Genomic DNA, 23894 nt, shown 5'->3' with positions numbered 1-23894 from the left:
GCTTGACTTGGGCCGGAACCGTCCGGAACACCGTTCCCGTAATAATTTTAGGCAAACAGCGTTCCGGTTCCTTTTTTAGGCAAGCCTTATTAACACATACATTAGTCTAATGTGTGATTTGTCAGTTCCTGCACATTTTATCCCAATCAAACGCTGTTCATCTGTAAATGAAACCGTGATCACGGTATGACTCCATGACAAAATAAAGCTCCAACGCATACAAATGGTTGCACTCACTTTCTCACAGGCTCAATCTCTCTTGATTAATCAGTCAATCACATTTATTAATAAAGCCCCTTTTGCGTCAATTGTTTCCTCATCTTCTACTACCCCAAGCATTCTTTAGGTTCAATTCAAGAGCTAATTTCTGTTAATAGTTGTGTTATATTATTTTTAAAAGAGTGGGGTGAGCGAAATTCATTTTAAGTTAAACCTCAGCAGTCACGTGCCGCTGAAAAATCTAATGCGACTGTGAAAAGTCCGCGCTACGCCTCTGGCAATTAATGTCAAAATAACGAGTTCGTTGAAAAAATTAATTATTTTGAACAAAGAGACAGGTATCTCCCAATGATGTCATATCCGCTATGCATGTCCCTGTACATTGGTGATGTCTCCACACCCATTCGATTACCAAAACTTTTCCACCTCGCGGTCGGTCACGATCGAGGGGCAAGGCTCCAGTCCCGTACTCCCCATACTGCATGCAGGGACAGTGATGACTAGTCTGGCATGAATTCCCCCTCGCTCGCTTTCTCTGGAGTTAAAAAGCTGGGCATTTTACTCCTGTTTAACCGGTTGCGCTACCATTCATCCACCACGGTGACAGATCGACGTGACTAGAACTACACAGGGCGAGGGAAACGGAGGGTTTGCCGACAGGATGCACGCGCTGTCCGTGGTACTGAATCCGCTGCTGTTTCTACTGCTGTTCGGCTACTGCCCTTCTGTGGTGAGTCGAGTTCCACTGACTGCCCTCTTCCTCGGCGAGACACCCTGTGCGCAGTTTTTCAGGAAAACTGGGCTATTCGATTAAAACTGCGTATTGTTTTGTCATTCGATTGATTGAAATAAGTGACTGGAAGTTGTAATTCAATGTGTGCTTGTGGAATGAAATCGAGAACCGAACGACGAACTTGAACCATTGTTATGAAGGCTTAGAGTTAATTGAGAATCTTGATTTATTGTTATATACTTCTGGGTAAGCTAATCTAAGCTAACATTATATTACAGGAATAAAAAAAACATTAGCAAAGTATTTTTTTCTCAGCATTGGTCGGCATTATTAGATTATTTTTTTTCTGGCATCCATTTGGGGGATGTGCCGGAAAACATAGGGTTTAATCAATGTTCTATATGAATCTGAGGTGCCCAAATATAAAGGTTTAAAATGACACTGACTGTAAGGACAGACTGAGACAGACTGAGACAGACTGAGGTTTTATACAGCCATGGATGTCAGACAGACACCTCACCCTTCTCTCACCCTTCTCTCACCCTTTCTTTCACTCTCTCTCACCGTCTCTTGTTTTGTCTTTTTTATTTTCTTTCCCTCTCCCCCCATTTGTCCTTAATTTCTTTGTCTTTCCTTCTCTATCCTTGCATGTTGCCCAGAGAAATACGTTAAAAAAAAATCTAATAATCACATCACACACTCTTTTCTGACTGAACCATGACTCCTATCAAATATTTGTTTTTGAACAATATTTTGTAAAATTCCTTGAAAAGAGAATGTCACACAGATTCTTAGGATATGGGTATGAAAGGTACCGGCATAACCATGAAAAAGCCAATGGAGTTTCTGCATCATGTTGCACCTACAGTAGATGTCACACATCAACATTATATGGCCCAATTCATGTAAAAATGTTTAAAAAACATGTACGTGAGTGTTCAGAGCCCTTCACTCGTTCGTTATTGGAGTACATTTTGCAGCAATTACTATCTCACATCTTCTTGGGTATGACGCTACAAGGTGGACACACCTGTATTTGGAATTTTCTTCTCTGTAGATGGTCTCAAGCTCTGTCAGGCTGGATGGGGAAAATAGCGATTCTCTCGGCTCTGGCTGGGCTACTCAAGGACCTTCACCCAACTTGTCCCAAAACCACTCCTACGTTGTCTTGGCTTTGTGCTTAGGGTCATTGTCCTGTTAGAAGGTAAACCTTTGTCATAATCTCACGTGCTGAGCACTCAGGAGTAGGTTCTCCTCAAGGATCTGTCTGTAGAAATTCAACACTACTGTTGTCTGCTCCTTGGGTTTTAAGGCCGGGTGTTTCTGTAAGAGCACTTTGTGACAACTGCTGTTGTAAAAAGGTTTTTATCAATAAATTTGATTGATTGCTAGTTTGATGCAGGTATCTTTTCCTAAATTCTGACTCAAAGTCCCTGCTACTGAAAAACATCCCCACTGCATGATGCTACCACCACCATGCTTCACTTTAGGAATAGTATTGGCCAGTTTACAAGTGGTGCCTGGTTTCCTCCAGATGCAATGCTTGCCATACAGTCTGAAGACTTCAATCTTGGTTTGACTAGACCAGAGAATCTAATTTCTCATAGTCTCCAAGCAGATTGTCATGTGCCTTTTACTAACGAGTAGGGTTGGGTATCAAGAACCGGTTCCAAGTTGGCCAGCACCTGCTACGTGGACAGCGGACCTAATGTCACGTAATTTCACAAAGTACATCAACAAAGCAAGCACGTGAAAGCACTTCTATTTACATCCTGGACCATGGCTGGCCACAGCAAACGCTCAAAAGTTTGGCTTACCTTCACAAAATATGTTAATGACACTGCAAAATGTAAGCCCTGTAGTAAAAGTAGTTCGTCCAAGGGAGGAAGCACTTTCAATATGATGAAGCATTTACTTCAACACGGTGTGAATTTGAAACAATGCATCGTGTTCGATGTGTTGCTGTCTCATAGTTCCAGCCACAATAACGTCCCAGATACAGCTAACAGTAGCAATGTCTCACGCTCAGGTACACAAAACATAGTAGGGCTGTCAGTCTTCCTCTATAATACTATTGGAATTTCATTCCTTAATTTTGGAGTTATTTGAATATTAATCCTCAAATTTAACACATCAACTTATTGTAACTTATACATCAATAGCAAACACATCAAGCTAGCCAATGTGGAGGGTACTGACTGGTGGAAAGCTAATTTAGCTAGCTAGCTAACATGAGCATACTATAATAACGTACATGGTCACCAAGCTAGCTGGTTTACTATAATATAAATCATTAGTATTATAATATCATATACAACCTATCAACTGGTCTTTGGATAAATTAATGTCATCTACCCAGCTTGCTTGTAATTTCTTTCTTTAAAACTAGAAAGCCCACTTATCACAGTAACACTAACATAGCTAGACAACATCATGTATCCCTTAGCTCCATTTTCTCCGTTCTCTCTCCATTCTCTAACATTAATGAGCTGACATTCACCTTTCATATTGAAGGTAAAGGAATGATGTCTGCAAATAATTACAATATACATTGGATATAAAAAGTCTACACACCCCTGTTAAAATTCCAGGTTTTTCCTGCAGAAGAATGAGACAAAGATAAATCATATCAGAACTTTTTCCACTTTTGATGTGACCTATAATGTGAACAATTCAATTTGAAAAACAAACTGCAATCTTTGAGGAGGAAAAATGAAAAATAAAAACCTTACAATAAACTGGTTGTATATGTGTGCACACCCTCTTATAACTGGGAATGTGTCTGTGTTCAGAATTAACCAATCACATTCAAACTAATGTTAAATAGAAGTCATTACACCACTGCCATAATTTAAAGTGACTCTGATTAATCACAAATGAAGTTCAGCTGTTCTAGTAGGATTTTCCTGGCATTTTCTTAGTTGCATCTCAAAGCAAAAGCCATGGTCCGCAGAGAGATTCCAAAGCATCAGAGGGATTTCACTGTTGAAAGATATCAGTCAGGAGAAGGGTACAAAATAATTTCCAAAGCATTAGATATACCATGGAACACAGTGAAGACAGTCATCATCAAGTAGAGAAAATATGGCACAACAGACACATTACCAAGAACTGGACGTCCCTCCAAAATTGATGAAAAGACGAGAAGAAAACTGGTCAGGTAGGCTTCCAAGAGGCCTACATCAACATTAAAGGAATTTCTGGCAATTACTGGCTGTGTGCTACATGTGACAACAATCCCCCGTTTTTTTTCATATGAATGGGCTATGGGGTAGGGTGGCAAGATTAAAGCCTTTTCATACAAAGAAAAACATCCAAGCCCGGCTGAAGTTTGCAAAAACAAACATCAAATCCCCCAAAAGCATGTGGGAAAATGCATTATGGTCTGATGATACCAAGGTTGAACTTTTTGGCCATAATTCCAAAAGGTATGTTTGGCGCAAAAACAACACTGCACATCACCCAAAGAACACCATACCCACAGTGAATCATGGTGGTGGCAGCATCATGCTTTGGGGCTGTTTTTCTTCAGCTGGAACCGGGGCCTTAGTCAGGGTGGAGGGAATTTATGAACAGTTCCAAATACCAGGCACCAAACCTTCAGGCGTTCGGTAGAAAGCTGAAGATGAAGTTCACCTTTCAGCACAACAACGACCCAAAGCACACATCCAAATCCACAAAAGCATGGCTTCACCAGAAGAAGATTAATATTTTGGAATGGCCCAGCCAGAGCCCTGACCTGAATCCAATTGAACATCTGTGGGGTGATCTGAAGAGGGCTGTGCACAGGAGATGTCCTCGCAACCTGACATATTTGGAGCGCTTTTGCAAAGAAGAGTGGGCAAATATTGCCACGTCAAGAAGTGCCTTGCTAATAGACTCCTACCCAAAAAGACTGAGTGCTGTAATAAAATTAAAAGGTGCTTCAACAAAGTATTAGTTTAAGGGTGTGTACACTTATGCAACCAGGTTTTTGTGAGTTTTCAATTTTTCCCCCTCAAAGATTTCAGTTTGTTTTTCAATTGAATTGTTCACATTATAGGTCACATTAAAGGTGTAAAAAGTTATGGCATGATTTATCTTTGTCTCATTCTTTTACATTACAAGAACCTGGCATTTTAACAGGGGTGTGTAGACTTTTTATATCCACTGTATGTTTTCTTAGATACTAGTTCAGAGAGCACCTCTACACCTCCGGTTCAACCCCATTGACCCCCATCTAGTACCGAAACTCCTTTCACTTTACCCATGAGAGGAAGATGAGCAAGGAGAAAGTTGAAGCTTTGTGGTAAAGGGGTTACATCCGTTTGCTACGGTTGAGTCTCCTTTGTTTAGGTTATATTTTTCCATTATTTATTTAAATAGTTTTAGTTTGTAATTGTTTTTGTTGATCATTCCTTATAAGAAATAAAAAACATTTTTATGAATGAAGGGAAAAAATAAACTTTCATGAATCCTGTCCCTGTTGACAGTTGGCTGCTAATAGCCTAAATGTGCAAAGAATAAAAAGTTAGTAAAATTTTCCTTTTTGAAATATGTTGTACTTCTTCTCTTCCAAAAATATTGGAATCGGAACCAGGATTCGATAAGAACCGGATTTGATAAGCAGAATTGGAATCAGAATCAGAATCGATGAAATTGAAATGATAACCAGCCCTGCTGAGGAGGGGCTTCCGTAAAACTTGATTAGTGGTGTGCTGCAGAGATTGTTTACCTTCTGGAAGTTTCTCCCATCTCCAAACAGCTACCATGAAGCTTTGTCAGAGAGACCATCGGGTTCATAGTCACCTCCCCTGGCCGAGGACCTTCTCCCCAGACTGCTCAGTTTGACCAGGCGGCCAGCTCTAGGTGTTGGTGTTTCCAGACTTCTTCCATTTAGGAATCCTGGAGGTCACAGTGCTCTTGGGGAACATCCGTGTGTCTCGTCAGGTCCAAACACTTGATGTATATAACAAAAGGCAGAAGATAAAAACACTTAACTACTCCAATAATTAATGGAGATTGAGCACTGTAGGTGTTCCTTTAGAAATTAATGTAATTGTTTTCACAGGGTGGTGCAGTACATTAGTCATCGTTGAAAATCAATGGACCTACTGTAAAAATAGTGTTTGCAACATGATATCTGGTCTTTGCAGGGTGTTTGAATATAAACCCTGATTTGTGGTGATACACACAGTGTTTTAAAACAGAACAGAGGTGCTCTGAATCACCCAAAAAGCATTTCTTTCATGTAAATGTTCTTGCGTCTTCGAAAGGTTTTGGGGTTTCACCGCATTTAAACGGCAGCTTGAAAAAGACCACTACATAGTGTATCTACTACAGTGTCTCTACTAAAAAATGCAAATGATGGGATGACGTGGAACTCTAGCAGATTTGTTCAATTCTTTGCTTAGACAGATAAGAAACATCAAGAGACAAAAGAAGAGTGAAGATTCAAGTTGTGTTTGTCATAAGAACCGGATACCTGAGATATGGACTAGTCAACTAAATAGTTACTTGGCAGTTCCCGCCCTTGTTATACAGTATTTGTGGTATTTACATGCATTTAGAATGGGGAATGGGTGTTTAAATTGTGCCGTAGTATTTACATGCATTTAGAATGGGGAATGGGTGTTTAAATTGTCCCGTAGTATTTACATGCATTTAGAATGGGGAATGGGTGTTTAAATTGTGCCGTAGTATTTACATGCATTTAGAATGGGGAATGGGTGTTTAAATTGTGCCGTAGTATTTACATGCATTTAGAATGGGGAATGGGTGTTTAAATTGTGCCGTAGTATTTACATGCATTTAGAATGGGGAATGGGTGTTTAAATTGTGCCATAGTATTTACATGCATTTAGAATGGGGAATGGGTGTTTAAATTGTGCCGTAGTATTTACATGCATTTAGAATGGGGAATGGGTGTTTAAATTGTGCCGTAGTATTTACATGCATTTAGAATGGGGAATGGGTGTTTAAATTGTGCCGTAGTATTTACATGCATTTAGAATAGGGAATGGGTGTTTAAATTGTGCAGTAGTAAATAGGAACAGCATGTGCATTAATAAATATTAAAAAGGAGTGTAGTAGAGACTGTTAGAAACAATGCCTGTGGTAAGAGTGTTTGTGTGTTTGTGTGTGTCTGTGTGAGAGACAGTGCCCGTGCAGTCAGTCTGGTTCAACACGAAGGCAAGGCCCTCCAGCGGGTGGTTAAGACGACCCAGCTCATCACTGGGGCCATGCTGCCATCCATCCATAACATCTATCCAAAACGATGCCTGGCGAAAAGCCTGAAGCATTATCAGGGACCTTCACACCTCAGCCACACACTGTTGATTTGCCTACTGTCAGTCAGAGAGGGATTGCATCCAAGCACAGGATCTCATACTGAGAGGCCGGGAGATCGTTTCTATCTGCAAACTATCCGACTGCTGGAGACTTGACCGGCCAGACCACCCACTGACTTCGCTCAAGGGCTCCCACATGCACTCACGCAATCATTCACCCGTGACACACATGGGTGACACCCGCAGACACGCATGCACGCACACATGCACGCACGCACACACACCCACACAAACACACCCACACACCACACACACCCACACACATGCCCACATTCACACACACAGACACATACACACAAACACACGCAGACCATGTCAATATATTTAAATACAGTGGATATAAAAAGTCTACACACCCCTGTTATAATGTCAGGTTTTTGTGATGCAAAAGAATGAGACAAAGATAAATCATGTCAGAACATTTGATGTGACCTATAATGTGTACAATATAATTGAAAAACAAACTGAAGTCTTCAAGGGGGAGCAATGAAAAAAAAAAACTTACAATAACCTGGTTGCATAAGTGAGGATGTGGCTGTGTTCAGAATTAACCAATCACATTTAAACTAATGTTAAATAGAAGTCATTACACCACTGCCATCATTTAAAGTTACTCTGATTCATCACAAATAGATTTCAGCTGTTCTGTTGCATCTCAGAGCAAAAGCCATGGTCCGCAGAGAGATTCCAAAGCATCAGAGGAATGTCATTGTTGAAAGATATCAGTCAGGAGAAGGGTACAAAATAATTTCCAAAGCATTAGATATACCATGGAACACAGTGAAGACAGTCATCAAGTGGAGAAAATATGGCACAACAGAGACATTACCAAGAACCTCCAAAATTGATGAAAAGACGAGAAGAAAACTGGTCAGGGAGGCTTCCAAGAGGCCTACAAGTACTGGCTGTGTGGTAAATGTGACAACAATCTCCCGTATTCTTCATATGAATGGGTTATGGGGAGGGTGGCAAGACGGGAACCTTACAAAGAAAAACATCCAAGCACGGCTGAATTTTGCAAAAACAAACATCAAGTCAAGTCAAAAGCACGTGGGAAAATATGTTATGGCAGCATCATGTTTTGGGGCTGTTTTTCTTCAGCTGAAACCAGGGCCTTAGTCAGTGTGGAGGGAATTATGAACAGTTCCAAATACCAGGCAATTTTGGCACAAAACGTTCAGGTGTACGTTAGAAAGCTGAAGAGGAAGAGGATGTTCACCTTTCAACACAAGAACGACCCAAAGCACACATACAAATCCACAAAAGCATGGCTTCACCAGAATATTAACGTTTTGGAATGGCCCAGCCCGAGCCCAGACCTGAATCCAATTGAACATTTAAGGGTGTGCACACTTATGCAACCAAGTTATTGTGAGTTTTTTATATGTCCCCCTCAAAGATTTCAGTTTGTTTTTCAATTTAATTGTTCACATTTTAGGTCACATTAAAGGAGGAAAAAGTTCTGACATGATTTATCTTTGTCTCATTTTTTTACATCACAAGAACCTGGCATTTTAACAGGGGTGTGTGGACTTTTCATATCCACTGTACTTCTGTTATTTTTATTGCTACTGTTTATTTGTCATTATCATCGAGAATGGGTGGGAGCTTGGTCCCAGTGATGTACTGGGCCGCCTGTGCAGAGGTTTTGTCATGCTAAGTCCCGTCGACTGCAAGCTCTGGTAGCAAACTAGAAACATCTAATGAGAAAATAAATGTAAATATGAAATCCAACTTTATATGTGGCTCAAAATGAAAGTATCTTTTAAGAGGCTAACCAAAGTTAGGTCGAATTGTATATTTCTTATCTCCTTGAACTTCTTATCTTGCCTTCAGTTTAGGATTGGGGGTCATTTGACCATAGAAGATGTAACATTCATAAGGTTTTGGTGTTACAGTACAAACCACAGTGTATAACGATGAGGAAGCATCATGGTCCTGTACATCTTTAGTGGCATTAAAGGTTGACACTAATATTTGTATGTGCTTATTATTATAATGCTGTATAATGTAAGACTTATTTAATGATTTAATTGTTTAAAAAAAAATAATTGGTCGTCTGATACCAAAGAGAAAGGAATAATATATTATTTCTGTGGTCGTTCATAGGTGTCTCTGCCCCTCCAGGCCTTGTGGATCTTGACAGATGGCAGCATTTTCAAATCACAGCAGAATCAACCAATCACAATTTCTCTTGCAACTGTTAGGACCGTTTTGAGAATGCAAACAAAGCTTCATGACTTCTACAAGTCAGTGTAGGAGACTGCTTTTTTTAGCTACCTGACATTGGCTGTGGCTACAGCAAATGTTATCAACAAATACAGCTCCGGAAAAAATTAAGAGACCACTGCACCTTTTACTTTCCTTTCCAAAAAAGTTGAAAAGGAAAGTTTTGAGTGAGGAAAAGAAGCGTTCTATTTGCAGTGGTTTCTTAATTTTAAATAATCATCCATATCTGGTAAGGGAAGAACTGTTTTCTTTTTGCAGATTTCTTGCTTTTAGCCAAGAATCATGGATAGGGGGCTAAGCCTTGTTTTGGGGGGTCTGGGCATAATCCCCCAAAAATATTTTCATAATGTATTTTTAGAGTAGCAACGGTTGTAAAATGTATCAAAATAAGGTTATTTTTGGCCAATGTTGGCTAAAAGTATACCTGTTTCATAGTTTGTGTTAGACACTGATCTAATATGACTTCATTTCTATCCAAATAAAGAAACACTCAGTCTTCATCCATCCAATACCCCCCCCCCCCAAAAAAACCCCACAATAACAGCTGTACTATGTAGCCAAAATACTCTAGTCAACTATAGTTTCTAGTAAATGAACATCTACAACCACTATATTATGTTTCTAAGCAAGATATCTCTGAATCCTTCTGAATCATTTCAAAAACAGATTTAGTCATTTGCTTACTCATGTATCATATTTAAATAAAAAGAAACATTTAACAACCGGATCTCCCTTCCTCTGAACAGAATACGTTGCAATATCTTAACTTCAAACCCGAACACTGTGTTCCTGATGATTATTAGTGACATACACACGTGTTAGCTAGCATAATGGGAAATTAATATTTTCAGTAGTTGGTAAGTGTTGTCGCAAAACAATACGACCCCCTATTATCGGTCACATTCTCCAATTATTGGCCACCTTATTATTTCGTTGAATTACATTATAATTGCTTTATATTTGTATTAGAAATGACAGATCTTAGTCTTCTCTGAAGTGTCTACTAAGTTGTAGCTAGCTCTCTTGCCTTCTGGTAAAAAAAAGAAACTTTGATATTACATGACCTCTGGTCTGTCTAGCAAGTCGAATTTCACGAACTAAGTTGTCTAAACTATTTCCATACATTACATTTTTACGATCTAAAAAAAAGATTTTAACCTCCATACATTTCTATAAAAAATGGTGGTGGGCTAGCTGAAAGGTTATATTGATTAGCAAAACTTAATGTTGCTTTCCAGTGCTATAACAATTTGAACTTGAGAGGATTTACTTCTCAAACCACTAAGAAACCTTAGCTACTGTTAACAGAAGACAGCTGCTTCAGATGAACGAGTTACGTTCAAGGGCATCAAACTCAACCGAACATGCTGCAGAATGAACACCATTCAATATAATTTGCTAAAGCCCCCCTAACATAGGCATAACTACGTCCCTGCTTTCAGCCTTGTGTAAAAATAGTTGGCTGTACTACTGTGAGACCGACAGTGTTGCATTTGAACTTTTTGAGTAGAACTTGAAGAAATATGTTTGCAACTGAACGTAATCGTTGAATTTTTTTTATTTTTATTGGAGCTTATTGGTGGAGTACATCCATTTTATAGGACGAAATGCTTGTAGATCTGTTTTAAATGTGCCAATAGGCTACTGTGGATATTGCGCTTTCACTCCCGGACACTAGCTGTCACGTTATTTGTTTCCAGGACTGTTTTGGTTAGTGAAGGGATACCACACTTTGGTCGGTTTTGCCTTGTAGGTTTTCCACCTCATTCGGAGCTTGTACTTGTCTTGCTATCCACAGTACAGACCAGGATAGGCTATATGAGAGAAGTTATCTGTACTCCCAGGGCCAAATCTACTTAGCCTATATAATTATTTCGGCTACTGTTTGCTTTGTAACTGGGCTGTCTGATAAGAAACATTTCAAACGCAAGTCGTAGGCCGCCCCAAAATATGCATGAGTGGTGAAGCAAACGGTTTAAACCGCTGCGCTTTAACCAAATTACGCACGCTCTAATCCGGCTTTACTGCGCTCGTTCTCCGGCTCAGACCAGTTTGATTTATTTAGAGCACCGATTCTCAGACCCAGATTACATATCGCGTGCACAAAGTAAATCAGTGATGCCATGATTCTTCTTGATTATTTAGTACGATATAATGTTTTATATAATGCTCTCCCCCGTAGAAGGTCTAGGTCCAATAGTCACTGTTCTCCAAGGGTAAGCTAAATTAAACTAAACACAATAGTGTTTTTATAATTACGTTTCTGATTTTGTGTTTGGGTTATGTAAGCTTTGATTATTACATATTTTCTAAGATCATTATCATCAATAAAAGGGAAAGAGATTGACCAAATGAATTTGGACAGAGGTGGTAGATAAACTAGTCTAAGCCGCAGCGCACATGTAGGCTGAATAATTATTTTGTAGCAGCTCTGATGAAAACATTTCAATTCATACAGACAGACAGACAGACTAGTTTCCCGCGTCTGAGTGGCTAAAATGAATTAACTGGTACTGTAGAACAGCAGAACAGAAGCGAAACACAGCCGAAACACTCCCCTCCTAGGTACATAAACGTTTTTGTATTAGTGGATCTCTGCTCATCCAAGCATAGAGCGTTGTCAAGGTGTTCTAGTGGCTGCATGCCAGGGATTCCCGCACGATGTGTTCCTGTACAGCTGGATGTGAATGTGAACCACTTGTTCACTTGTTTAATTATTTTCATGGGAATGCTGCAATAAAATAGTATTTTCTGATGTTTCACGAACAACGGTTGTATATCAGAATGCTTACTTTGACCCTTTTCTGAAAGTGGGATTTTGAAAAGAAAAGGATAGATACGTGAATAAAAGATCTGTGACACATGTACTGTAACTCATTTTAAGTAGCTTGTAACTCCTCCAAATCCAATGCTTTCAGAGTGTAGCATATTAGTGATACCTTGAGGAAGACTACAAAGACAGTAAAATTATTATCAAAAGTTACAAACATGGTAACGTATTATCAAACGTTACAAATATGATAAAACATGTTATCAAATACAAATAATATGGTGAAAATATTGATTATTGCCTCTGAATGTGTGCTGTATGTGGCTGCTGCTTTTCTTTTCAAAGGGTTTCACTCAGCTTCTTTAGTAGTAACAGAGTACACCCAGGAAGGAGATATTACTGGAATGTAAGATAACCAGGATGTAGGTCTCAGGAGGAGGAAGGAACAGAGACCATGTTGGTGACACCAACATGAAAAGCCATTTCCTACTCATCTAGGGATTAATAGTGTTTTCAATTCATTTCAATTCGCCCATTGAGACTTAACAAGCTGGCGTCCGATTTACGCTTTTCAAACCTCACTGAAAAGAACTCTGAGTGTGTGGTTTCACTTTGGCCGATTTCAGCATTGATGCTCTGAAAAGACATCCAGTCACCAGCTGCCACACAATGCCAAGAGACACATTCACTGGCTCATGGTGTGATAGTCCTGAATGAGCAAAGTCACAATGAACTGCACGTGCCCTGTGAGCCGTTCAGTGTCAGAGCGGTTTCTGTTCTCTCTATTCTCACAGCTCAGCTAAGCTCTGCTCAGTATGAATGTGCTCTCAAACCAGATCAGGGATTTTTTTAAGTGAAGGAATAGAAATGGAAAAAAGGCCTTTGCCTGTCAGATGAATCAGAAGCGAAGCTCTTTGATGTCACCCTGGCTGGCCCTTCAAAGTGTCTGTTGTTGAATTGGGGTGTCGAGAGATGTAGCCTTTAAAAAGGCAATCTGCAGTTTAAAACTCACATCCTGCCACGGTTTTGATCAACAGCTGAGGGACGGGGCTAGGGAAAAGTTAACTCTCTCCAATCTTAACCACGACCACCATTCATTATACTGACACCCCAATTGTAACCATGGCCACCTAGACTGACCTGGGGCCATTCAATTGTAATGGAGTGTTTATAATTAAAACATAGTAATTGCAGAGTAACATTGTGGCTGGCATCAGTTGTTGACGAGGAAATGCATGTATGGAATTACATGAAGACGTAAAACGCAGTGATGAGTGAGAACTTTATGAAATTTTAAATGCTTTTCCAGGCTTATGTGTTAGTTTGAGGGTTTGGGTTAGTCTTTAGGGAAGGATTAGGGATAGGGTTTGGTTATAGAGTTAGGATTTTGACCGAAAATGTAGGTTATTGAGGTTCTGGTTAAGTTAAAGATATGGTTATGGTTACATTTCGGTTATGGTTAGGTCAAGACTGTGATTATGGTTTGGTCAAGGATAGGATTACGTTAAGGGTTAGGTTTAGCATTAGAAAATGTTTTTCTTGGGTGAAATAACAATGTTAGTCCTTAAAACTTTAAAACACGTTGTGTCTGTGTGCGTGTGTCTGTGTATGTGTGCGTGTGTGCGTGTGCGTGCATGCGTGTGTGTGTGTGTAGACTGTCAGGCCGAAGGAGGGTTGGCAGGTGTATAGTTCAGCCCAGGATCCAGACGGCAGGTGCATCTGTACAGTGGTGGCTCCTGAACAGAACCTCTGCTCCAGAGATGCCAAAGGAAGGCATCTCCGTCAACTGCTGGAGAAGGTACTGGTGCTTGTTCACACACACACACACACACACACACACTCACTCACTCACTTTTATCTAGACATTAACAGAATGAGGTCAGATGTGTTCACATGAAAAAACAACTTTCCATCATACAATGACAGATAAAACGACTTTACCACAGAGACAGGCTGAGCCGCAGTACAAATTAAAGTCCAAAGTATGTGTGAACACGCGTATAGGCATTACAAACCAACTTTGCTACAATTACTCTCATCTCAAGCAATAATAATCAGAGTAAAAACATTGTATGAAAACACTGGCCAAGGCTTGACCTTGTCCTTAATGTATTCTGGCTGTACGCCTGTGGGGTTGTGTATTGAATTCACCACGGTCCTGTGTGGTAAAGTTAACGCTAATGTACTAACACGCCTTAGGGAATCCCCAGCCAGGCCATTTCATGTCCCCGCCACTGGAATCAGACACGCGGGTTAATGTTAACATGGGGTGTGATGTCACGCTGGACCAGGTCTAGTGATGTTGGCGGGTAATTATAAAACGCTCGCTTCGAATCCCTAATGTTGATTGGCTGATAGCCGTGGCGGTTAACGAGAACATACACCACGAGTATGACATCACAGCACCTTTTACCGCTCTAGTTGCTCTGTTAACTAGTTTGTAATTGCAGTAAGGTATCTCGGGTGTTCGGTGGTATCTTGCCGATATACCACGGCAAGCACAGTGTTCAGGCACTCCACAATGCATTGTGCATGAAAACAGACAGCTCTCAGCCTTGGTAGATTGGCCATATACCACAAACCATCATGCTGTTTTGCTTAATTGTAGCAGCCCTTAAGAGAAAGCTTTAGACTTCTCCAGATTCCCATTTTCACTGTTCCATACCAAACAAAGGCTCAAACAAAGACTGTTTGTTGCAGTCTTTGTTTGAGCCTAATAAAACAAGAACTATTTACTTCTCTAAAGCACTTGCTGCACACACATGGGGAAAAAAATTAAAATAAAATGCATCGCCGTTGTCCTTCCACATTAAACATTTAACAAATAACCAGAAACTGAACAGGAACTAGACGAAAGCAGCACAACTTTATTCTCTGGTTGCCAGTTCCAGAACATGTCCCCATCTAACCTGGCTCCATCTCTACCAGGTCCAGAACATGTCCCCATCTAACCTGGCTCCATCTATACCAGGTCCAGAACATCTCCATCTAACCTGGCTGTATCTCTACCAGGTCCAGAACATGTCCCCATCTAACCTGGCTCCATCTCTACCAGGTCCAGAACATGTCCCCATCTAACCTGGCTCCATCTATACCAGGTCCAGAACATCTCCATCTAACCTGGCTGTATCTCTACCAGGTCCAGAACATGTCCCCATCTAACCTGGCTCCATCTCTACCAGGTCCAGAACATGTCCCCATCTAACCTGGCTCCATCTATACCAGGTCCAGAACATCTCCATCTAACCTGGCTGTATCTCTACCAGGTCCAGAACATGTCCCCATCTAACCTGGCTCTGTCTCTACCAGGTCCAGAACATGTCCCCATCTAACCTGGCTCCATCTATACCAGGTCCAGAACATGCCCCCATCTAACCTGGCTGTATCTCTACCAGGTCCAGAACATGTCCCCATCTAACCTGGCTCCATCTCTACCAGGTCCAAAATGTCTCCATCTAACCTGGCTCCATCTCTACCAGGTCCAGAACGTCTCCATCTAACCTGGCTCCATCTCTACCAGGTCCAGAACGTCTCCATCTAACCTGGCTCCATCTCTACCAGGTCCAGAACGTCTCCATCTAACCTGGCTCCATCTCTACCAGGTCCAGAACATGTCCCCATCTAACCTGGCTCTATCTCTACCAGGTCCAGAACATGCCCCCATCTAACCTGGCTCTATCTCTACCAGGTCCAGAACATGTCCCCATCTAACCTGGCTCTATCTCTACCAGGTCCAGAACATGTCCCCATCTTACCTGGCTGTATCTCTACTAGGACCAGAACATGTCCCCATCTTACCTGGCTGTATCTCTACCAGGTCCAGAACATGTCCCCATCTTACCTGGCTGTATCTCTACCAGGTCCAGAACATGTCCCCATCTTACCTGGCTGTATCTCTACCCGGTCCAGAACATGTCCCCATCTTACCTGGCTGTATCTCTACCCAGTCCAGAACATGTCCCCATCTAACCTGGCTCTATCTCTTACCAGGTCCAGAACATGTCCCCATCTTACCTGGCTGTATCTCTACTAGGTCCAGAACATGTCCCCATCTTACCTGGCTGTATCTCTACTAGGTCCAGAAAATGTCCCCATCTAACCTGGCTCTATCTCTACCAGGTCCAGAACATGTCCCAGTCCATCGAGGTTCTGAATCTGCGGACCCAGAGAGACTTCCAGTACATCATGAGGATGGAGGGTCAGTTTAAAGGGCTAAGGTCAAAATTCAGACAGATTGAGGCCGACAGGAGGACACAGGTGAACAGAAACATTCAGGTCCAGGTGAGAGCCCTGTTTGATTCCTATTTCGGACATGAGACCCATTGGACCATGTCAGGAGTTGATTTGCAAACAATTGAACCATGTGTTTCTCAGTACTTAAATTTAAATACACTGAAACATGTATTTCCATATTTCCCCTTGAGTCCTCACTACAGGAGTTGAATGTTAAAATGAATTGAATAGTGTTTTTCTCACTACAGGAGTTGAATGTTAAAATGGATTGAATAGAGTTTTTCTCACTACAGGAGTTGAATGTTAAAATGAATTGAATAGTGTTTTTCTCACTACAGGAGTTGAATGTTAAAATGAATTGAATAGTGTTTTTCTCACTACAGGAGTTGAATGGTAATATGGATGGAATAGTGTTTTCCTCACTACAGGAGTTGAATGGTAATATGGATGGAATAGTGTTTTCCTCACTACAGGAGTTGAATGGTAATATGGATGGAATAGTGTTTTCCTCACTACAGGAGTTGAATGGTAATATGGATGGAATAGTGTTTTCCTCACTACAGGAGTTGAAGGGTAAAATGGAGGCCCTGCAGCCTCTGATCCCGGTGTTGGAACAGTACAAGACCGACTCCCAACTCATATCCCAGTTCAAAGACGAGATCAGAAACCTGTCCTTGGTGCTCCTGGCCATCCAGGAGGAGATAGGAGCCTACGACTACGAGGAGCTTCAGCAGAGGGTCCTACACCTGGAGAGCAGGCTACGTAACTGCATGAGCAAACTCAGTGAGTTCCTAAGCAGGCGGAGCTGAGTAGTCTTTCTGGTGGTCTGAGAATGATTGCATGGGTGTTAGAGCATTCGATCCATAGCCCAGGCAGCTCTTTAGTTAACCCTAATTTGATCCGGATGAGATTGTCCCATTAAGGTTGTCCAGTGTTTTTTTTATTTTTTTTATTTTAAACTAAACAGATCAGAGTGGAGTCTGACTGCTGCTTTTAATGCGAAATGCATAAAGGGATGTTGCCATGCTTGTGACCGAGCCTACCAGCACAATCAATGACACGCAGCTGTAGCTTTTAGGCACCGCTGTAAATGTCATCCTGTTCTGTACGTTGAGCACAATTAGCCCGATCCGAGGCATTCCTCTGGTCAGGGGGATCATATTGGGAATAAGAAGCGATTTAGGACACATCCCTGGCGACAGACAAAGATATGTTTCGTGGTCTGAGGCCTGCAATGAGCTGTCGAGAGTCCTGAGAAATACACGATTAGACTAATTGCTTGTGTGTGTGTGTGTGTGCTTGCTTGTTTTAACAGCATGTGGTAAACTGATGAAGATATCTGGCCCTGTGACAGTAAAGACCTCTGGGACGAGGTTTGGGGCGTGGATGACAGATCCTCAGGCCTCTCCTACCAACAACAGAGTGAGTGGATGGAGGGAGGTGATGGATGATGTCTGTGTGTTCGACAGAAGCTATCAGGAACCTAGTCCCTTCTGGGCTTGCCAGGCTCGTCAGTGGCCAACTGTAGCCTTCTGTGTTTAATCTAGGCCTTCTGTGCTGGACCTAGGCTTTCTGTGTTGGACCTAGGCCTTCTGTGCTGGACCTAGGCTTTCTGTGTTGGACCTCTGCCTTCTGTGGGGGGGGGGGTATTCTCAGAAACAATTGGGTCATACTGAATAACAAACAAAAGTCACTCATTTACTTCATGCACTGACATACACTCACCTAAAGGATTATTAGGAACACCTGTTCAATTTCTCATTAATGCAATTATCTAATCAACCAATCACATGGCAGTTGCTTCAATGCATTTAGGGGTGTGGTCCTGGTCAAGACAATCTCCTGAACTCCAAACTGAATGTCAGAATGGGAAAGAAAGGTGATTTAAGCAATTTTGAGCGTGGCATGGTTGTTGGTGCCAGACGGGCCAGTCTGAGTATTTCACAAGAATGGTGTGAAAAGGGACAAACATCCAGTATGTGGCAGTCCAGTGGGCGAAAATGCCTTGTTGATGCTAGAGGTCAGAGGAGAATGGGCCGACTGATTCAAGCTGATGGAAGAGCAACTTTGACTGAAATAACCACTCGTTACAACCGAGGTATGCAGCAAAGCATTTGTGAAGCCACAACAACCACAACCTTGAGGCGGATGGGCTACAACAGCAGAAGACCCCACCGGGTACCACTCATCTACACTACAAATAGGCAAAAGAGGCTCCAATTTGCACAAGCTCACCAAAATTGGACAGGTGAAGACTGGAAGAATTTTGCCTGGTCTGATGAGTCTCGATTTCTGTTGAGACATTCAGATGGTAGAGTCAGAATTTGGTGTGAACAGAATGAGAACATGGATTCATCATGCCTTGTTACCACTGTGCAGGCTGCTGGTGGTGGTGTAATGGTGTGGGGGATGTTTTCTTGGCACACTTTAGGCCCCTTAGTGCCAATTGGGCATCGTTTAAATGCCACGGCCTACCTGAGCATTGTTTCTGACCATGTCCATCCCTGTATGACCACCATGTACCCATCCTCTGATGGCTACTTCCAGCAGGATAATGCACCATGTCACAAAGCTCAAATCATTTCAAATTGGTTGCTTGAACATGACAATAAGTTCACTGTACTGAAATGGCTCCCACAGTCACCAGATCTCAACCCAATAGAGCATCTTTGGGATGTGGTGGAACGGGAGCTTTGTGCCCTGGATGTGCATCCCACAAATCTCCATCAACTGCAAGATGCTATTCTATCAATATGGGCCAACATTTCTAAAGAATGCTTTCAGCACCTTGTTGAATCAATGCCACGTAGAATTAAGGCAGTTCTGAAGGCAAAAGGGGGTCAAACACAGTATTAGTATGGTGTTCCTAATAATCCTTTAGGTGAGTGTATATTCTAGGTCTAATGCAAAAGAAGCGCAGTGGGGCCCAGAGTAGAATGCACGTAATTTGGTTTGAGGGCAGCGGAATAACTACTGTAGGTTATGGTTGCTTCCCAACCATAGTTGGGCTGGCCTATGACATTATCTTCTTGTCAGATAGCCTACAGTAGTCTAATAGCATATGGTAAACTACACAATTACAGAGGTAGTTGTGATGTTTGTTAAAAAAGTAAATAAATGTAATATACTGAGAAATTGTGATGGGAGAATTGAAAGATTTTGGAAAATGATGAGTAGACACTGACATTGCTCACATTGCCTACTCTGACCTGTGGGTTGGGTACCAGTACGACAGTATTCTACCAGCTCAGAATAATGAGACAATTTGCAACACCCACACAACTGACCAAGGTATGATAGGTCTGTACTAACAACCACAACAGATGTGGACAGAAAATATGTGACAGCCAGAGTTCCAAAGTGACAGCGACCACATCCACTCCATGTAGGCTGGGCACACTTTACAAAATAAAATCTATCAGTCCGATAGAAAAACAAAATAAACAACGAAATATAAAAAGAATTCCCAACTTCCTTAATCATTAATTGTACAGTATTTCTTACGTATAGCATATGTAAGAAAATAAGTAGAAGTGGTAGGCATTCAGGTTGTTACAGTCTTTCTTACATATTAACAGTAGAAGTGGTAGGCATTCAGGTTGTTACAGCCTTTCTTACATATTAACAGTAGAAGTGGTAGGCATTCAGGTTGTTACAGTCTTTCTTACATATTAACAGTAGAAGTGGTAGGCATTCAGGTTGTTACAGTCTTTCTTACATATTAACAGTAGAAGTGGTAGGCATTCAGGTTGTTCATGATCTGTTGTACTTTGGTTTTAACCCAGGTCTGGTGCATGGACAGCTACACCAACAACAAAATAGTCAAAGAGTACAAATCCATAGCTGATTTTGTGTCTGGGGCCGAGTCTCGAGCATACAACCTGCCGTTTAAGTGGGCCGGCACCAACCACGTGGTGTACAACGGCTCGCTGTACTACAACAAGATCCAGAGCAACATCGTGGTGCGCTACAGCTTCGACACGGGCCGCGTAGTGACCCAGCGGGCCCTGGAGAACGCCGGCTTCCACAATGTCTACCCATACACCTGGGGTGGCTTCTCTGACATCGATCTGATGGCCGACGAGCTGGGCCTGTGGGCCATCTACGCCACCAATCAGAACGCCGGAAACATCGTCATCAGCCAGCTCAACCCGGAGACGCTGCAAATCATCGCAACCTGGAACACGGAATATTCCAAACGGAATGCGGGGGAGTCCTTTATGATCTGCGGAACTCTATACATCACCAACTCTCACCTGACTGGAGCAAAGGTCTACTACTCGTACTCCACCAAGACGTCCAGCTATGAATATACAGACATCCCCTTCCATAACCAGTACTTCCACATGTCCATGCTGGATTATAATGCCAGGGATCGGGCCCTCTATGGCTGGAACAATGGACACCAGGTTCTGTTCAATGTCACATTGTTTCACATCATCAAGACCGAGGACGACTCCTGAGTGGGAGGAACTCAGAGGAACCCATTAGAAACCGTGATTAACATTCCTGAGAACCCGGTGTTTCTCAGCAACAGTACATTGTACAAATTCAAAGAGAAATGTCTTGATTTGGACTGGGGATGCTGTCTGTCCTAATCTCCCATTCCAAGCCTTCAAACACACTCTGTCCAGTAAGGGGTTGGTTGTCACAATATTTGCACCGATTCTAATCAATAATTGAACCAATTTACACATTTTATTGACCAATATAAATATATTCAACATAGAATTTCCTTTTAAGAATGTGGGCCTTTACTCTTTTTGTCCGGTTATGGAGGCGTAGGATGTGTGGTCGTCTGGTGTGGGTTTTAGTCTCTCCCTCATAGAAATACCATAGTGCATTATTGCAACCTGATGTTGGTGAATCAGTCAGAGCAGTATGACTCACAGTTTTAACAAAAGGTCCAGACCAGATGGTTATCAGGTGGTGACCCAAACATCAGTATTTACAAACAAATCCAAATACTAATGAAAATGATAGCTACCTAATGGCTTGCCCTAAAAACTCAGAAATAGTCTTCAAATAAAGCTCTCTCTTTCCTCTTTCAATAACAGTGATCACTTATAGATGATCCCATCACAAAACATTTTATTTAAGAAATATCAAGACACTATAATTACTTTCACCTATGAAAAATACAAAAATCCCTCTTAACTTCTGGCCTAATCTGAACCTGATGTGATCAAATAAATTAGCCTCTTCCATAGAAGAAGCACTTTTCTATCTTGAAATGGTCAAACTAACTGCCCTGAAATGGTCAAACAAACTGCCCTGAAATGGTCAAACAAACTGCCCTGAAATGGTTGCACAACCAACACCTATGACACCATTATAGTAGAATGTAATTGTTTATTTTTTTGCTCTCTTCTTTTGACAGTCTGTCGTTGGTTCTAGCTTTCTTTTCATATTCCTAAAGCGAGGCTTTACATAAATAGTGGCCTGGATGATGATGTCCTCAAAAGTCGTGTCCTCGTGACAAAGCTCAGAATTTGAGCTCTAGGCCTGCATAGCAACCCCTTTTCTCAATGTATGCTCCTCGGACTGTGAAACAGTGCCCCGAGAGTCTCACTTCAGCTCCGGTCATTTATTTTGCTTTCTTTTTACACATTTTAATTTGTAATTCATTCCCTGCCTTTCAACTGCTCCACACTCTTTTTGAAACCATGACAGATTGGATGTGCACGGGGAGATTTGCCTCTGCAAGGCACATTTATTTCTCACCTCTCAGCTACTGCGGAGCCAATCGGTGGGCTTTTGGTAAATACTCCTATGTACAGCAACTAAGCTTTTGTATCCATAGCAACGGTATTAAATGTGAGTATGTATTATTCAGTAGTCGGTTCTGTGAGCCCAGAAGATAACAGCTGCCCTGCATGATCGGCTAGCTATCCTGAACACTTTAGGCCTGCGTTCCAAATGCCCCCCTAGGGCCCCAGAGCTCTGGGCAGTGAGAGAGGGGATAGGGCGGTAGTTAGGCAGTAGGCTGTGGCTTTCCTCATAGTCTCTGTAACTCTTTACACTCTCTGAGCAGTTTGTTAGGAACACCATTCCATTCACAAAAATCAATGGCGCTTGCAGACGGTGAGTCCAGTGACTTGCTATGTAAAGCAGGCAGACGGTGAGTCCAGTGACTTGATATGTAAAGCAGGCAGACAGGGGAGTCCAGTGACTTGCTATGTAAAGCAGGCAGACGGTGAGTCCAGTGGCTTGCTATGCAAAACAGGCAGACGGTGAGTCCCGTGGCAGACGGGCATCAAGACCTTCTGTTACTGTTTGGTTGAGCAGTGGAAATGGCAACATGAGTGACATAAGTGTTTTTCAGCCTGGTGCTGTATGATCGGCCGTGCAAGGCACGCCAGTTCCAGTAGCTCAGAAATGTCCGTCCTCCCGGGCTTTTCACCATCGACAGTGTGTGGGGGTTTAAAGAGAATGACGCAACACACTCAAAACTTTGAGTCAGCCGCAGTCCTGTGGGAGAAAGCAGCTTGACGATGAGAGGTGGAGGAGAATGGCAAGAATCATACCAGCTAACAGGGCCACAGATAGAAAAGTTATGGTGAGGCACCAGAGTGGGGTACAGAACGGAATTTCTGGATGCACAACACAGAAGTCCTTGTCAGGGGGCTGGGCTCTTGCTGAAGACGACCAGTATGGTACTGCTAAAGACGATCTCACCAATCACAGTTCTGGTTCTCTTGACTGTCCTTCACAGACTTCAGACCTCAAACCAATAGAGCATCTTTGGGATGGGATGGAATTGAACGGGCAAGAGAATAATCTAGGCTTGTGCAGTAGGTCAGAAGGCTTCTCTGTGAGGGAAATCAGGTGTGATGAAGCCTGGGATATTAGTTGTTAAAGCATAATCAAAACGGGTTGATGTGTGCCAATGTCTGTAGCACACGCAGAAAAACTGAACTACGTTTTTCCTCAAGATTTGGTTAAAGTGTTCTGCAATATTGCCAAGTAGAATACAGAAGAAAAAAAGTTCTGCAGTACATAGTCTAAAAAATAAACTGACTTAATCTAGACCTACAACTATGGAATCAGAATGAACTGATAGTTCGGTAAGTTCAGCTATGCAAGACTCGGCCCTGGTCAGAAGTTGGGTTTCTGGTTGAAAGTAGTGCAGTTAATAGGGAATAGGATAGAAGTGGGGTCATAGGATGCCACCCCTCAGGGAATTGGGTGCCTGAAGCTTCTGGCTAGCCTGATAGCTTCTCCATCTGTGGACTCTTATGGCAACCATCCACCATCCATCCATCCATCCAATTCATTATAACTGTCAAAGTATGCTGTATGTGAATGAAGAGGACAATACTGTATAAACATTGGCATTGATGAGAAAACTTACATTGTGGAAATAAAGATTATTATCTTG

At 41.9% G+C, this 23894-nt stretch overlaps 1 protein-coding gene across 2 annotated transcripts; it reads left to right on the top strand.

The window, feature by feature from the left end:
* The first annotated feature begins 642 nt into the window (after positions 1-642).
* Positions 643-23894, top strand: LOC105030447 (noelin-3-like). 2 transcript variants are annotated; one of them, XM_034288645.1, is made up of 6 exons: positions 643-949; positions 13935-14078; positions 16400-16561; positions 17077-17296; positions 17829-17935; positions 20299-23894. In XM_034288645.1, the coding sequence occupies exons 1-6, from the start codon at positions 881-883 to the stop codon at positions 20974-20976; spliced, it is 1380 nt and encodes a 459-aa protein (XP_034144536.1). In that variant the 5' UTR covers positions 643-880; the 3' UTR covers positions 20977-23894. The 2 variants fall into 2 exon arrangements, with proteins under 2 accessions (XP_034144536.1, XP_028971895.2); XM_029116062.2 differs by having other exon boundaries at positions 16897-17296.

Source organism: Esox lucius, chromosome 3, assembly GCF_011004845.1.
Source record: "Esox lucius isolate fEsoLuc1 chromosome 3, fEsoLuc1.pri, whole genome shotgun sequence".
Taxonomy (NCBI): Eukaryota; Metazoa; Chordata; class Actinopteri; order Esociformes; family Esocidae; genus Esox; species Esox lucius.
The sequence above is the reverse complement of the archived record's forward strand: the minus strand, read 5'-3'. Positions and strand labels throughout refer to the sequence as shown.